This window comes from Camelus dromedarius, chromosome 18 (genome assembly GCF_036321535.1).
Source record: "Camelus dromedarius isolate mCamDro1 chromosome 18, mCamDro1.pat, whole genome shotgun sequence".
Classification (NCBI taxonomy): Eukaryota; Metazoa; Chordata; class Mammalia; order Artiodactyla; family Camelidae; genus Camelus; species Camelus dromedarius.
Genome location: NC_087453.1, coordinates 2,887,198 through 2,903,389, shown reverse-complemented (window position 1 = coordinate 2,903,389; position 16,192 = coordinate 2,887,198). Strand labels below are relative to the sequence as shown.

The 16,192-nt window shown below is 50.0% G+C and overlaps 2 protein-coding genes across 2 annotated transcripts; one reads left to right on the top strand and one right to left on the bottom strand.

Moving 5' to 3' along the window:
• Positions 1-267: 267 nt before the first annotated feature.
• PPP1R3D (protein phosphatase 1 regulatory subunit 3D) lies at positions 268-2,893 on the bottom strand. Its single transcript, XM_031433541.2, has one exon. The coding sequence runs from the start codon at positions 2,444-2,446 to the stop codon at positions 1,547-1,549; it is 900 nt and encodes a 299-aa protein (XP_031289401.2). The 5' UTR covers positions 2,447-2,893; the 3' UTR covers positions 268-1,546.
• Positions 2,894-6,453: 3,560 nt separating this feature from the next.
• FAM217B (family with sequence similarity 217 member B) lies at positions 6,454-10,650 on the top strand. Its single transcript, XM_031433540.2, has one exon. The coding sequence runs from the start codon at positions 6,454-6,456 to the stop codon at positions 7,600-7,602; it is 1,149 nt and encodes a 382-aa protein (XP_031289400.1). The 3' UTR covers positions 7,603-10,650.
• The last annotated feature ends 5,542 nt before the right edge of the window (positions 10,651-16,192 follow it).

The window sequence follows — 16,192 nt, the reverse complement described above, 5'->3', positions numbered from 1 at the left end:
ATCCTTTACATACTTATTTGACAAGTGGCAATAAGCATTTAAAAATTTAGAGTTAATTCATTGGTGATAGTCATCACAAAATTGAACACACTGTTTCAGCTGTATCAGAAAGCAGCTTCCCAAGTTAGAGACCACGTCCACCTGGGTTTTCACACCTCAGTGCTAGCACCTGCTGTCTGACCACTGCTCAGCACCAAAAGAAATCACCAGTCCCTCGCTGAGAGTTTTAAGTCACTGTGGCACTCTGCAGGGAACAATGGTCTTGACTTCTTGGTTGGAGGGTTTTTTTTTTTTTTAAAGCACTTAACATTTAAAAACTGGAAAACAAGTCCAGACAATGTCATAAACTTTTCTGTCTGAAGGCACAAAGAATAAAGCTGGCAGGTAGCTAATAAAAGCAGGCATATATAAATAGAATCGAAAACAATTTCAAAAGTATAAATATTGGTGTCTTCTTTTCCCTCCAGTGCTCTGGCTATCGCTGAAAACACCTGTTAGTTCCACTTGGTAAGATAACTTCTAAAAGATGACTGCTGGAAACTTTGATGCTTAAGAAGTCATAAAGAGAGCCACCTTAATCATCAAACAGGTAATTGCAAAGGGCATCGTGGCCGGAAACTATAGAGTTGCCTGAAAACTGAAATAACTTAAGGCAGAATTTCTTCAAATGTTTAGGTTGTTCAAACCTAAACAGAATGGCCTGATAACATGCAGATATGTAATCATCAAACATACACAAGAAAAACACACAAAATGAGAAGAGAGACTGCAGAAGGGCTGTTTTGCTAGTTAACAGTTTTAGCATTTTCCTCCTTCTCAGTTGCTGATGTGGGAGACTCACAGCCGAACCAGGGCAGCCTGAACTCCCAGGAATGGTTGTAGGATGACTGATGAGGCATAAATTTCTTGCCTATTAATAGTTTCCCGGCTGTTAGAAGCCTACAGACATTGGCAAGCAAGTGAGATCTCAGGTTTTCCTTGACCCGAGGCAGGAATGCCTTGGGGGACCACGATGGGGGGTCACACTGTATATTCTGCCTACAATAGGCACAAATAGCGAGGCTGACTTTCTTTAGCTTATTAAATCCAGAACGTTCCAAGAAGGCATCCATTGAGGGCAAAAGGTCCCAACATCACAATGATAATAAATAACAACTACATTCAGAGAAACCCAATCAGGATATATGCGGAAGCCACAGGCCTTCCCAGAGGGAGGATGCAGGCCTTTTCATAAACACCCTGCCTGCTCCTCTTCAGAGCGCCCGCCGGCCCCTGCATCCACTCTCCCAGCTCCCCACCCCAGCACAGACACAGCTCGGCCTCGTGGCAGCTGAGGCTACGTTTTAGACCAAGTGACACAGACGTTTCGAGTAGAAGACAGGATGGATCACTGCCAGCACACCTTGCAACAGGACGTGGGGTCAGACGACCAAAGTTTGGGGATGAGCTGTGAAGTAGGGCCATCCCCGATGAGAGCAGGGCTCTGAAGCAACGGCAGGTTCGGCTCGCGTGTGTGCGGAGGCACCAGTCCCGGGCCTGGGGGCGCTCAGATGAAGTGGATCCAGCTCTCTTCGCACTCACCCCGCGGCATGTGCAGCGCGTGGTCGCGGCACGTGAGGCTGTAGTCGCGACCGTCGTTGTTGTCCCAGTACTCGGCACCGGCCACCCGGTAGCGCAGGGCAAAGTGCACTCGGGAGCCGAGCTCCAGCAAGAAGGGCGGCACCGGGAAGCCAAAGGCGAAGACGTCCTCGGTGCCCTCGGCGCCCGCGGGCCCGCGCCACCTAGCCACCGCCTCGTGCGCGCTGCGCCAGTCCGAGAAGGTGTACCGCACTGCCACCTGCTTCTCGAAGGCCACGTTGCGCACGCGCACCGTCCCGCTGACGCCCAGGTCCGAGCAGGTGACGCGCTCCAGGCACACTAGCTGGCGACCCAGGCGCTCGGTGAAGTCGGCGGCTTCCATGGGCGGCGGGAAGTCGGGCACCAGGCACTGCAGGGTGAACTCCAGGTCCTGGCTGCTACAGCACAGGTCCGAGTTGATGGCCAGTCGTGACAGCACGTGCAGAGGCACGGACGGGTCGTCGCCCGCGTTAAACACCTTGACCTGTGCCAGCTCCAGGCCCAGCGCGTCGGCGAAGCGCACGCGGTGCTGCCCGCTGCAGCCCGGCCGGCACGCAGCTCCTGGAGCGCCCGCGCCCTTCTGGCGGCGCTCGGGCGAGCTGGGCAGCGACCGCGCCCGCCGCAGGATGATGGGCCGCAGGCGGGGGTCGCAGCCAGTCGGCGCCGGCGGCGGTGGCGGCGCGTGGCCCGGGCTCCCGGGGGGCCTGCAGGGCCGCGGCTCCAGGGCTCCGCCGCCGTCCAGGTCCGAGAGGCAGCTGAGGCTCCGCGGAGCGGGCTTCCGGGACCCCGGAGCGCCGGGGAGAACCGCGGAGCCCGGGCCTCTGGACATGGCCTGGCCGGCCGTCGGGCGATGGATCGACGGAATCAGGGGCAGCCTCGGGACCCCGCGTCCGCTCCCTCGGTGTCCTGGGCCCTACTCAACAGCCCCCGCGGAGTGTCCGCCAGAACCGCAGCCTGCAGGGAAGCCTGGGGGCCCGCCGCGCCCTCCCCTCGTCCGCTACCTCGCCCCTGGAGTCCTCACCCAGCTCTTCCGCTTCCAGCAGCGAAAACACAGCTGGTTTCCAAAGATGAGTGCTTTCTCCCCTGGACGCTTTTCTGGGCTACCCCGGGAGCGCAGGGTGGCTCGGGCTACCCTGGGAGCGCAGGGTGGCTCCGGTTCTCTGCTTCCTCGGAGGTGCCGGAGAAGGCGGCGTCCGCCCAGCGGCCCCACCCGCCCTCCGGGGCCGCAGCGTTACTTACATGGCAGCAACTTGTCGGGTGCAACTTCCCGGCGAGCCTCCGCCCCGCCCCTCGTGACGCCGCCCGCGCGGACTCCCGCCGGCCCGAGCGCCGCCGCCGCCGCCGCCGCCGCCGCCGCCGCCGCCCGAGCCCCTGCCGCAGCGCGCCGCAGTCCGGCCTTCCGGCCTCCCGGCCCCGGGAAGGAAGCCTTGCGGCCCCGTCACGTGGCCTCAGAGATCGCGAAACAGGTCTGCTCAATTTCTGTGTGCGTGCGCCTGGCCCGCGCGCCGGTCGACGGGAGCTCGGCGCCCGCGCTGACGGAGGACCAGGAGGAGGCATGCTGCGGCTCCCGGGGGTTCTGGGTTAATGGGGGCGGGGGGCGGCGCGAAACCCCGCCTTTCCAGAAGCTGGCCCAGGGCGAATTTTAAGGCTCTAGGCCAACCAGCTCTGTGGACATCTGCACTGCAATCTGGACCCTCGGCCAGACCGAGGGCGCCTCGCTGCGCAGAGGATAAGCGTCCTGTCCCCACGTCACCCACAATGCTTTGCCGCCCGGGACCGGGACGCCAGCCCTTCCCCGCGGGTGGGGAGGGGGCGGTGCTGCCGCTGCCTGTCTCTGGGCGCTCTGCCAGAGAGGAAGATGTGGGAACAAGAGTTAACACCCTGTGATGAATTGTGCAGTTGCCCTTAATCAGCCCCTGGCGCTTGGGAGGCGTCTTTGTAGCCAGACTTTCAGACTGTGAGCTTTGTTCCAATGCAAGCCTGAATCACCAGGGGAACTGGGAGCTTGTTTTCTGCATCCTTAAGACCCTAGAGGCATTCCTCTCTTCTTCCCCTCAGTAACTTTGCGCAGGAAACGCAGCAGCCTAGGGTGTAACGCTTGACAGGTGAAATGGAGCAGATGGACGTTCACTTTCTAGCAAGCGTTCTAGAGGGTTCTTTCCCTGTCCAGAGGGACAAAGCAGAAAGAAAACCAGACTAGTGAAGGAGGGGTGGTAAAGAACACTTTCTGCATCTAACGTGAATCAAGCTTGTTATGGTATAATTCATTAACTGTGCCAGCCCACATGCGATTTTTATCACCATCGTATGTACAGTGACTAAAGTGGCATACATGGTATTTTGAAAAATAATACAGCAAAGTTTTAGGAAGGACATAAAAATCTTCTATAATCCCACCTCTTTTTCCGTTTTTCAGAGACGGGATATTACAGAAGAAACACGTATTCACGTTCAGATGGGGCACTTTTAGCAGGCCACTCAAAATAAAAGAGGAAAAGCAGCCTTGGGTGGTCCGATTCAACAAAATGTCACAAAGAGATAACACTATATGGCATGTATTAAAATATTGATAACCTTTTCATGGATTGATGTGATAGTGAAGGCAGGAGAATTGTAAGGGAGCCTCCCCATGAGAGTCCAAGTTCCATGAGAGCAGGACATGTGCACAATCCTGCCAATTTCTAGGCCTCCTGTAATCCTTTGTTGAATGAATGAATAAATGATTGGACATGGGAACTTTAGATTAACACCTGACCTTAAAGTAGCCTCACAAATTTCCCCAACGTGTTATTTTCAAGGAGATTGTGTGTGTGTGTGTGTGTGTGCAGGGAGAGAAATGGAACCCATTTACAGTTGTGTGACCTTGTATCTAATATCCTCTGTGAAAAGAAAACAAGAAAAAGATTAAATTGTAAATGGGGGCAATATGCCCTAGTATTTCAATACAATTTCAATATTTAAAAACACACAAGTGAAAACCAGCACAGTACTGTGACAGGACCATTTGCAATCAGTACTTACTGGCACTGTTCTGTTGCTTCTAGTTCTGGTGGTGCGGAGTCCTTTCCAAATATAAGAGGAATAAAGAAGCCACCTCCCCAGCTGTCATCGTCTTCCAGCGGGCTGGGCAAGAATATTTCACACACTACAGCAGAGGTGATGTAAACTATAAAGTAAAATCTTGCTTAGATTTGTTATGTTTGTTTCTTGTGTGTGTGTGTGTGTGTGTGTGTGTGTGTGTGCGCGCGCGTGCGCATGCACTCAGGGTGTTCATCACCGCGTGTCTGTTTTTCAGACATTTCACCAAACCCTAGATGATGATCAGCCATGTGTTTTTTTCAAGGAAAGGAATAGGGTGAATGAATCTTATCAGAAAAGCAGGTAAATAATTTTTCATATAATTGCTTTATCTTGCAAAAGCTACTTTATCTCAGTTCTCCCAATCTGAAATATTCTCCCAGATTGGGAGAACTGAGATATGCATGGTTGGGAAAACAAAATGATATGTCTGTGGATAAGAAATATACACTTACATTTCTTATCTGGCAGAAACTTGTGGGCAAGGTGATTTTAAACAATACAAATTGGTAAAAATTCCAGAGGACTTAATTCTTGCACTTTAGCAGAATCCACAGTTTTAGGTTAGCCCCTTAATCATCTTTCTACATTAGTTTCCCTTTATATAAAAAAAAAGATACCGATAATAACATTTATGCATGCACACAGACAACTGGCGGTAAACCGCAGTTTAAACAATGCTGTTAAGAGTTCTAAATGACAGCTCCTTCATCCAATTCTTCAGCACTTACTGAGCACGTGTTGTGCTATTGGCAATGATTTAATTTCCCTCATGTTTATCAATTAAGAAGTGACATTTTCAAGTAATTGATTGCTTAGTGTGGTGGAAACCACTGGACAAATGAACCTCTGACATTTCCACAAGCATGTTTACCAGCTTTTTTTTTTTTTAACCCCACCTGACGTTGTTGAGAAGTATTATTCATTCTCGTAAAATGCTATGTTCTTGGTAAATAAGTTGAAAGGAAAATATTTTCCACTCTGATATGAGATCCTGCCTCAGAATACATTACGGGAAGAATCAGTTGCTGTGCATGTAATGCAGGCTGTGTGCGTGATAGCTGCTTCCCCGCCAATCACAAGATAGCACTAAACCTATTTTTTATTCATGTTGTGTTATAAGGCACCATGTGATTTGATTCCTATCCTTTTAAAGACAGTTTTCCTGAGTGTTTTCTATTTGAAAACACCGATAAGCTTTTGGTTTAAGATGTAGGTTGTATGTGCTGCACTTTTACGTAAGATTTTTGTTGGCTCAGAATCACCACCAATCAGTGATTAAGTTCTGTAAAACTTGTACTTTACATCTTGTTCACATTTAAATCCGCTATATAAAAGAAAGCTGTGCATTTCACTTCCCATGTTATTAAACAGTGTTCATCACTAACAGGACAGATTGAGAGTTCTAGGAGAGATTTTTTTCCAAACTAGTGTTTTTCAAAACGTACAATGGGTTTAAAATGATAATTGAAGCACTTTACGAAATGATAGTGTTTTTCTTAAATGCTAACATTTGATGTAAAATAGAACCTATGCATTTACTTCTGGCTCTCATTTACTATAATGCTTCCTAAATAGTGTTACATGGAAGGTTGTTCTATAACTTGTTCTGTGAGGAGTTCAGAGGCCTCACATTTTCTAATGCCGAGTGACAGCTGAAGTCTGCGGCTGGGGGCCTCTGTGCTCCTTTGCTTCGTCACAGGCAGCCCGGCTTCTGTCACCTGGACTAAGAGCTGCAGTTTTCTTTCTCGCAGCAACATGAATGCAGGCCCATCTTGGAATAAAGGGCAACGTTCAAAGAATTCTTCAAGAAAAAGACAGAGTAAGCCCCGCCTCCCCCACGTTTCCCCCCAGCCAAGAAGCAGTCTCGGAGCTGCCTCCCGGCCCGCTGAGGACAGGCTGAAGGGGAGCATTTCTCCAGGAGGAGACCCCGAGAGGAGTCCCCTCGGGCCCAGGTGTCGGGGGGCCTCAGGGACCAAGTTGTTCCTGGACTTTCAGGCAATGAAAATTCTCAAAGAAGATGCTGATGAGGACAGTGCCAGCGACCTCTCTGATTCAGAAAGAATCCCCATTCCACCTTCGCCCCTCACGCCTCCAGATCTTCATCTTCGAGCTGAAGAGATTGATCCGGTTCACTTCGACCTCCACCCCGGGCAGGGCCATGCGGAGCCGGAGTACTGCTACCCTGACTTCCTCCCACCCCCTTTTAACTCCTGGGACCTGCAGGACATGGCTGTGCTTCTGAACTCAGAGCACAGGGCTGAGGCCGTGCCGCGAACCGGGGGGTTTCTCGGCAGGTACCTCGATAGGCTGGTCCAGCTCGAGTGGCTGCAGGTCCAGACGGTTCAGAGTGAAAAGGGAAAGGGGGCCAAAGCGAGGCCTCCCATGGCCCCCACTGCCTCTGGGGCTCTGAAAAGTCCCGGGAGAAGCAAGCTGATGGCCAGTGCTCTGTCCAGGCCTCTCCAGGAAGGGCCTCTGAAGTCAGGCCCTTCACGAAAGAAGGACTTCCACTGCGAAGGTGCCCGTCCGTCCTGGGACATGACCGAGGCCTCCTCCAGCCCCCTCGATGTGCTGTGTGGCAGCAGGCTGTGTTCTCAGAAGCAAACCCTGGACACGCAGACAGAGGAGAAGAAAAAGAAATCACACAAGAGCTCCAGGCCCCAGCGCTGGGACCTGTCCTGCGGTGACAGCGGTAGCCCTAAGGTGGAGAGCAGCGGTAACCTCCGTGCTCCCAGACCCGCAGTGGTCATTCTGGACTCCCCGGACTCCTACAGGGCCGCCAGGGCCCAGGGGCACGCGAACCTTAAGAAGAAGGGCAATGTAGGTAACTGTGTCCGCGCCTCTCTCTCCAGTGAGAAAAAGCTCAAAACGAATGGAGTGAAACAGAACACGTATAAATTCAAATAATAACTGAGGTGATGAATCTCAAGGACCTAAACACTAGAGCACTTCCAAAAGTGACAATACCGTGAGTTTTAAGAAATTTGCTGATTACTGACACTGAAGTAGTTGACTCAGTCCATCCCAGCCCCCATCTGGGCCCCACTAGGGTTATTTTCAAACAAAGGTGTCCTTCCTTAAACCTTTTTTTGTGTTGACAGGCTTAAGCAAATGAGAGCCCTTTAAACAAAAATCAACCACGGTCTGTGCCACATAAAAAAATAAAAGGACAGCTCTCGGGGAGGGGAAGTGTCAACTAAACTCCCAACACCTCAGCCAGGACACGGAGAGCTGGGATGTTTAGCTCCCCGTCTACACTGCACGCACACCACACGGGAAACAGCGCGCACTGCGGACATCGGTGTAGTGCGGTGCGGAATCCGCCATGTGAGAGAGGGGTCCCCGCATCCCCGGCGTCCTCTGCTCACTCAGCAGAAGCTCCGTGCGTCTCAGCCGCGGGTTACGGAGCTGCTATTTAGAGCAGAGTCATTTATCACTAAGCTGCCTGCTGTTCCAGGCAACGGAACCCAGTGCTTTCATACATTTTCCCCGATGTGGGTTAAAAAAAAAAGGCATTTTCAATTGAGAGGTGGTGGCGAAGTCCATTTTTGTGTTCTCTAACGTGAGGTTAAAATAGTGCGCAGACCGTCCAGGTGGAGGTCAGTGGGTTTAGGCGTGATTGTTAGCGCTTGGTGGGAGGGAAGAATGAAGTTTTGCCCCCCAGGATTCCTGGATGTGTGGCTTCTCTGAAGAGGAGCCGCAGGAAAAGCAGCTTTTAGATTCCGCAAATGAAGGGCCTACGATCGGACAGCGACACATGGAATCGCTTTGGGTGTAACAGCTCCTCCATCAGAGATCGGGGCCTGGACCCTGCTGGCTGCAGTCAGAAGGATCTGTCCTCGCTTGTGAGAGCAGGAGCTGATACTCTTGCTGGGAGCAGAGGGAGAGGACACGTTTCAGGCCTGAGGGGGCGTGGAACGGGGACACGTGCACTGCCGGTCTTAGCGTCCCCCCCGGCCCGGGGCTTCCAGGCTCTCCTACGTGCTGCCTGTTTACTGGCCATCAGGTGCAGCCGCTTGCTCCTCTGCTTGTTGTGCTCAGGTTCCTCCTGATACCACAGTGAATACCTTTAAACCTCTGGTTGCCCACTTCTTGATATACAGTGTATTTTAAGGCTGCAGCTGATTTTAGCCCTTTAAACAATTACTCTATTTGTCTCTTTACATATATGTTTCTATTTTTTCACGTTTGGGGCAAATGAAAAATTGGGCACTTATCATTGAAAATACTTAATAGCTTGCAGGCTTTTCGCTCAGCAATGACACCCAATGTCATCCAAGCACTTTTTAAGTTAACATGAGGACAAGATGCATTTATAAATAATGAAAATCACGGGGAAAAGTTAAATATTAAGATCCTGTTTTGAAATCTCATTTGAATCGTATTAAACACCGTGGCAAGTTGTTGATGGTAGTCTTCTTCGAAGACTTGATTTCCGGATTTCTACGGATTCCCTCTGACATCCCTTGTCTCTGACGCCACCCCATGGGAGAAAGCCCGCGCTTACAGTAAGATCTTATGCCTGTTTATCTGTGAGCAAACGATAGACCCCTGGCAGGCATGCCTTCCGTGGTTCGCTTACACTGTAACTTTTGTACTCAGTGTCAATGCAGTACTTTGAAAACGTAGTGCTATTCCTGCTTTTCCTTCCTGTGGTCCCTGGCGGCCCCGTGTGTCCCCCGCTTGCCCTGCTCCCGTGGGCACAGACAGGTTCGTCCTTCACACACGGCTGGCCCCCAGCTCGCAATTCTTTCTCTGCTAGATTTTCACGCAGCTCTTTCTGAAGTGGCAGGGCCGGCCAGCCTCCACCAGCACGTTGCAGACACGTGTACGGTCGGGCGTTACTCCTGCAGGGTGTGTGCTGAGCCACCGGTAACACGCCTGTGAGGTCCCTCGGAGATCCGAAGGGCGAGGGTGACATGGCCTTTCTCCGCCTTGTGTGTGTCTGAGCCAACCGAGGAGCACAGGGGTAACGACCTGGATGTTACATTTGTTCCCTGCTCTTTGACTCGAGGTTGGTTGCTTAATTTAGGGGAGTAGTCATAATGTTACACAATACGACAGTTTTAAAGCCTGAAAAAGTGACTTCGTTCGTCTCCTTCTTCGCCTCGGGCTGACAGCTTATTTTAACCGACATTATTAGGATTGGGTCAGAGCTCCTAGTGACTGCAGGGTCATTACAGAACATAAGCACAATTTTATGATTTCTGACGCCCATTTCTGAATGCCCTAAATGCTGTAGGTAAGAATGTCGCCGTCCAAGCAGACGACGTGGAAAGTTGAGTTGTCAGCTCATTCAGTTCCTCAGATCTAAGCCATGGAATCTCCTAACACGAGTCACTGTATTTCTGAAGTGCCTCTCACTTCTGTGGAGTTGTTTACATAGCTATTGCATTTAAACCAATTAAAACAATCCAAGGTATTAAAAAAAAGTGTAGAAACTGTAAGAGAAACTGCCTCGGGCTTAGAATCAGGGGGAAAGCTGTTAAAACATACAGAAATGAGCTACAGAAGTGTGAGTATTAGTGACAGTTGTTCAGGGTTAGATGACGTCTCAAATCTCTCACAACTGAACTGGCTGCAAGTTTGTAATGAGCTGGAGAGGGTGGGGTTGGTGGCCTGTGAGATGGAAGACTGGAGAGGATGTGGCTGGTTTGTAGTGGTTCCTAGGCCCATCTGGTTAGTTTCCAGAAAGAAGAGTTTCTGCCTGCCGTGTTTACATGTTGCCTGTTTCCTCTTCCCTTCACGTTCATTCACTTGAGTAGTTGAATACAAACACGACACTCTGGGTGGTACTCTCGTATTTCAGGGTAATGGAGAAGCAGTATTTATTATTTATTCCTGCACATGTGCAGAGCACCGTTCAAAATGGCCCCAAAATATTCAGCATGTTTGTTATCTGCTGTTGTAATTATTGTATGCTTGGTTTTGTACATAATAAAACAATACATCCAAGTTTTGGTGCATCTGGACTTTTTCCTTCCTTGAGATCTATTTAACACTAGAAACTGGATTTTTCTGGTCATGATGGGCTTTTTATGCAGTTCTATTTCAGAGCCTTATTTCTCCCTGGTTGTTGGAAAAAACTGCTGCTGAGGAGGAAATGCTGTTCCAACTCCTTTCTTAATACGAAGGCGCGTGCGGGTGACAGTCCCGGGAAGCGTCGCTGGCTGTTCCTTCCTGGCGCCCCTCTTCCTCTTATTACCCCCGAAAGGTGTGGAGCGGTTGGAGGCGCAGATGGAAATTCAGTAACATTGAAGTACCACGTGGTGAAAGTCAGTCACTCCCGAGCTCCCGCACCGGGAAGGAGCCCGGGCCTCCAGGGCGCCCCGTGGTCAGGCCACGGCGGCTGCGAGCGGCGCCGGCCGGGGGCGCTCCGGGAGGCTCTGTGCTCCTTTCTCTAAATTCACTCTGACATTGAGGCGCCCTCCGCTGAGTCTACCAAACGGTGGCAGTTTAAAACCTAACTTGCGGGCTGTTAAAAGACAGCTTCCCTGAGTAAGCGTGCGCCCACCCGGCCGCACTCAGTGACCCAGACCCGCGGCGCCCGGCCGGCAGGCGGAGGCGCGCTCCTGGCAGCACTGCGGGGCGGACCCTCCCAGGCGAAAAGCGGCCTGGTTGTGGCCAGGTCGCCTTCCTGCACGGCTCGGGGTGGCAGGGCTCGGTGGGGCAGGCTACTGAACCAGCGCTGAGCAGGCCCGTCCCGCCCAACGGGCTGGGACTCCGCTCCGGGGGAGCTGGGACGGCGGGGGGGTCTCGCGTGTGCAGTGGGGCTCCGGCTAAGCCACTCGATGGGGCCTCTTGTCCTGGTTTCAACAGGGGGCTACAAATACTTCTTGGCAGTTTGAGAGTGAACCATGCTGGGGGTTTTACTTCATTCGCTTGTGCAGAAAATGGTAGATTTCGGGAGGGTGGGTGTGGTTATTTTCTCATCCACGAGGTGGCGACCGAACCTTTTCAGGCCGCAGGGAGTCAGTTCTGAGCGCCTTCGGATCCAGTGCAAAGACCCCTGCCGCGCTCAGAAAGAAGGGGGGGAGCTGTCTGATTTCAGACGCAACGCCTGGTCTCTATTTAGCGCCCCTCCGCCATCCGAGACGTCAGGTGCTGTGAGGTATCCTTTCGTTCGCTGACAAGTTCACCACTGTTAAAGCTAAACTGAGGCCTTTAAAACATTGAAGAGTCGATCTGAGCAAAAACCGATTCAAATTGGGCAGCACCAAAGCCTCAGAGCACTTCACAGACAAGCGCTCGGGGTGAGGGTTTTATAGAGGGGGTGTAGCAGGAAGGACATTTATGTTGTTGTTGTTTACGGGGAGGAGATAACTAGGTCTTTATTTATTCTAATGGAGGCACTGGGAATTGAACCCAGGACCTTGTGCATGCTATGTACACGCTCCACTACTGAGCTATGCACCCCTCCGCCCCCGCTCCCCAATCAGGGAAATTGTTTGATTGGCTGTGGCTTTAAGTGGTTGCATTGTTTAGGAAAGCCTGGTTGGCTGTTTGTGATTGGTTGTTCTTACCGTCAAGATATTTATAAGAGGCTTAGGTTTTGGTTTGCTGACACAGACAGAAAGGCCTTAGAACCGCCTCAGTCCAGTGGCCTCGTGTTTCATTACTTTAACATCATAAAACACTATGTGTAGCATAGACTGATGCTCAGTGAAGGAACATAAATCATTAGTTTATAAAAAATCTTCATAGAGCTCTTGTTTCCAAAAATGCAATTTGTATAACTCTGTCCTCAGCAACTTGATATTTAAGGAGTTAGCTGTGATAACACTGGAAAATATACATGGAATTTTAAAAGTGGGATAGTCGCACACGTAACTGTCCCAGCTTGCATGGTATTTTAGAGAAAACTAATGATGTGGGTTTACCTTTCATTCCATTTGGTAGCACAGTTTTACGCCTCACTACTCATATGGTGAGCCCCCCCTCAGCCCCGCTGAACAGGGACGAGATCAGAACATACAGCCCCAAAATATGTCACGCTGGCTTATGGACTATTTTGAGTTCAAGACACTTGAAAAACAGCAAATACAAGAAAACTCCTCTTACCTTTCTTATTTTTCTTAAAAGCAGGAGATGACATTCCTGTATGAAAGATGTGCTCCCTGTACCGGGAGGAGAGGAACAGTTTTATCATCAGCAATGAGAAGTTGAGACTGAGAGAATTCTACACACATTTTACTAGTTAAAATAATTATCTCCCTCCAGCCGCCCCACCTCCCTTCATCGCTTTTCCACAATTGCCCTCTTTGTTCAGCCTTATATTAAAGCAAGTAAGTTTCACCATTTCTTGGGGCTCCCACATCATATAAAACTTGTACTAAATACACGGGTGTGCTTTTCTGTGTCCACCTGTCTCATGTCACTGTAACTCACAGGCCCAGCCAAAAAGAACAGGGGGTGAAGGGGGATGGCACCTGTCATCACAAATGTGCTTCTTTCGTATAAAGATGGTTTCAAGCTGATTATTTTTAAGAAACAACAGACATGGGAGAAGTTCTGAAAATGTCAGTTGAAGTTACCCTTTTGTAAGAGACATGTACATTTATCAGGGGAAAATCTCCATTTGTAAAGGTATCTTCTCCTCTGAACCTGGAAGAGGAGGATGTCTAAACCCAGAAGCTCATCAATCTTATCAACTCTTCTCACACTGGACTTAAATCTGCATAACAGCCCTCTCCTGTCTTGTGCTTTTCCTGACAAATTCCCAACCCCCAACATCTTCTTTTGTCTTTAGCTGAAGATGGTATTGAAGGTGGTGGGTTGAACCATTTCTGGGAGTGCCCCACTGCCCCTGGGCCTCTCCCATGGATGTGGGAGGGAGACAGGGTATTAAACTTCTGTTGGCTTCTCTCTTGTTAATCTTTTATTACAGGGGGTCTCAGCCAAGAGCATAGAGGGGTAGGGGGAACACTATTTTTCCTTCCCCACAAGCAAAGGTAAAAGTTGACCTCCCCTGCAGAATCAAAATCTCCATTTTAACAAGATCCTTGGAGCCTGCAACATTGAACTGGCTGCTTTGACAGCATTTCACCTGCTAGTCCAGTCACCTCTCACTTTGGCCACTAACCAAATCTTTTGTTGATCTCAGTCTACTTTCTCCAGGGCTTAAAGGCACTTAGCTGGCTCTTTGCCTCAAGAATAGGTCACTGACCTGAGTGCTTCATGGCTCTGCTGACCTGTGCCACAGATGAGCGCGAAGACATGGAGGTTTCCACCCTGAGCACATTTCTCCTACATCCACAGTCTTCTATTTTTAAACTCTAGGTGTGGAGAGCTCACCTGGCCTTCAGCTGACTTTTTCACACACTTCATTCAACATTTTGGCCAGGTTTGGAAAAGTCACCATTACTGGTCACCAATCTTTTCCTCTAAAATCATCTCTCTGGAGATGTCCCCCTTAACAAAGTACGGAAAAGAAAAGGAAGGGTTGGCTTTTTTCCTAGGCTGTTCAATCTTCTAAATACTGGAATGAAATGCTTTTTGCTAATAGGTCTTATGCAATAATGAAGTGAATGATCTGCCATGTTTGATCGAAAATCTTCTAAGCAACAAAGAAGTATGTATTTTTACCTTGACAGGATGGTTTTGATGTAGGAAGACAAACAGCCTCAACTCTCTCTCCTTATCTCCCTTTTCCTTCCCTAAAACAGCACAAAAACATTTACACATAAACAATTGAAGAAAGAGCTTAGTAGTTCTGCTGGCTATTATTAGTATTAGACTGCATTTGCCAAAAGCATGAAGCACTCCTGTCTGCTGTATTTGGCAGCGTTCCCCTCCCCCGCTCCCCACCCCCATTATGATTATTATGATCAATAATCATTGCTCATCTCCAATGATTAACTGAATAAATAGGGGCAAGAGAGTAAAATCTCTCAGAGGAAAATTTCTGGCCAGCTCTTGGGGGCTGACTCAAATACTGAAACATGAGGAATCACTTTCTGATCAGGCTGTGTGACAGCTGAAACACCCAAGAGAAGGGACAGACATTTCTGAGTCACTGAAAATAAATCTGGAAATATAAATGATGACTTCTACTCTCACATTAGATGTGTTCGCTCTCACACATGTTAGAAATTGGGGTACCACCAGATACACAGTATTAGACATTGGGGTAAAACTACACTTAGTAATAATTTGGATTGTTTTAACTGCTGGAGTCAAATTCACATTTCTGATTTTTTTTCCCGCAACATTGTTTCATCAAAAATTTTGAGCACGTGGATAGTTGAAAGAACCATGCAGGGACCAGCTGTGTGCTCACTACCCGGATCCTACGTTAACACCTGGTTCTGCCCGCCCGTCTCCTCCAGTTTCTGCCACCGTGGTCTCTCTCCAGAGCCTCCAATAGTTTCTTTGCATTTTGCTGAAATGTGATCATTCCACATGGCAGGGCCCCTCTTCTCTCCAGCTCTCACCGGACACAGAGAGGAGGGTGTGGCTGTGGTCCCCCTGGACGCTGCCCTCCCTCCCTCTTCTGCTCCCTCTCTCCAGGATGTTCTTCCAGCCATTCACGGAGGTTGGTTCACCTCCATGGAGAAGGTGTCCAAGTGGCCAAATCTGGGCCTTCCTCCCGACGTGTGAGGTGTCCTCCCCTCCCCACCTGCAGCATCCCTCTGGGGACCTCATCCCTGACCATCCCCTTCTTCCCTTTTAACTTGGCCCACACGAGGAATTCTGTCTCCTCGCCATGCCAACAGAGGAAGGGACGGGCGCTTTTCTGTTATCCTTCTGATTCTCACTGTCTGTCCACCAAAATGTCCTCCATTTCGGCTGGGCCCAGGGCCGGGTCATCCAGCCACCATCCAAACAGAAGTCCAAGCCAGGAAGGAGCGCCCGGTTCCCAGTCTTGCAGTGAATTCCATGAGTTACCAGTGATCCTCAGGACGCTCCCATTCTGTTCACCGGAAAAATCCATTGACTTCCTAAAGTGGAAAGAAAGCATCCTATCCGCCTGCGGCAGGGACGGTGGGATCAGCTCCTACTGCCAATGAGGCCCAAGGAAGGCAGCTGACCCCCCATGCTCTGACTCCTCGCCAATGGAAAATGAACATGTTTAGGTTCAAGCCTGGCATTTTTAGGGACCCTGACTGAAACGGATAATTAAAGACAAAATTAATCTGCTTAGACGCACTCATGACTTTATCATCACAAAAAATACTGAGACCTTGAGGTGGGTTAGGCACCCCTCAACACCCAAGGTCAGAAGGTAGAGTCTAGATAACTAGTTGTCACCTTTGCCTTTCTTTTAATCAAATAACTGATCTCACTATCACTTTCTTCATTTATCAGTTTACACTGAGCTGGGAGCTGCCACCTTGTGGCCACAATGTATTACTGCACTTCTAGGGACACTCTCACTTCCTGGATACTCAGAACCGAGAGGGGACCTTGGGGTCTTCTAGCTCAGACTCACCTAAGACGTGCGGCAGGTGAGGCCCAGAGCCACCAGCTGAGCGAGTCACTGCCTAGTGGAGAAGGA

What these genes read in the sequence shown, in the direction of transcription:
- PPP1R3D (XM_031433541.2), bottom strand. Translation starts at nt 2,446, where the DNA reads ATGTCCAGAGGCCCGGGCTCCGCGGTTCTCCCCGGCGCTCCGGGGTCC.
- FAM217B (XM_031433540.2), top strand. Translation starts at nt 6,454, where the DNA reads ATGAATGCAGGCCCATCTTGGAATAAAGGGCAACGTTCAAAGAATTCT.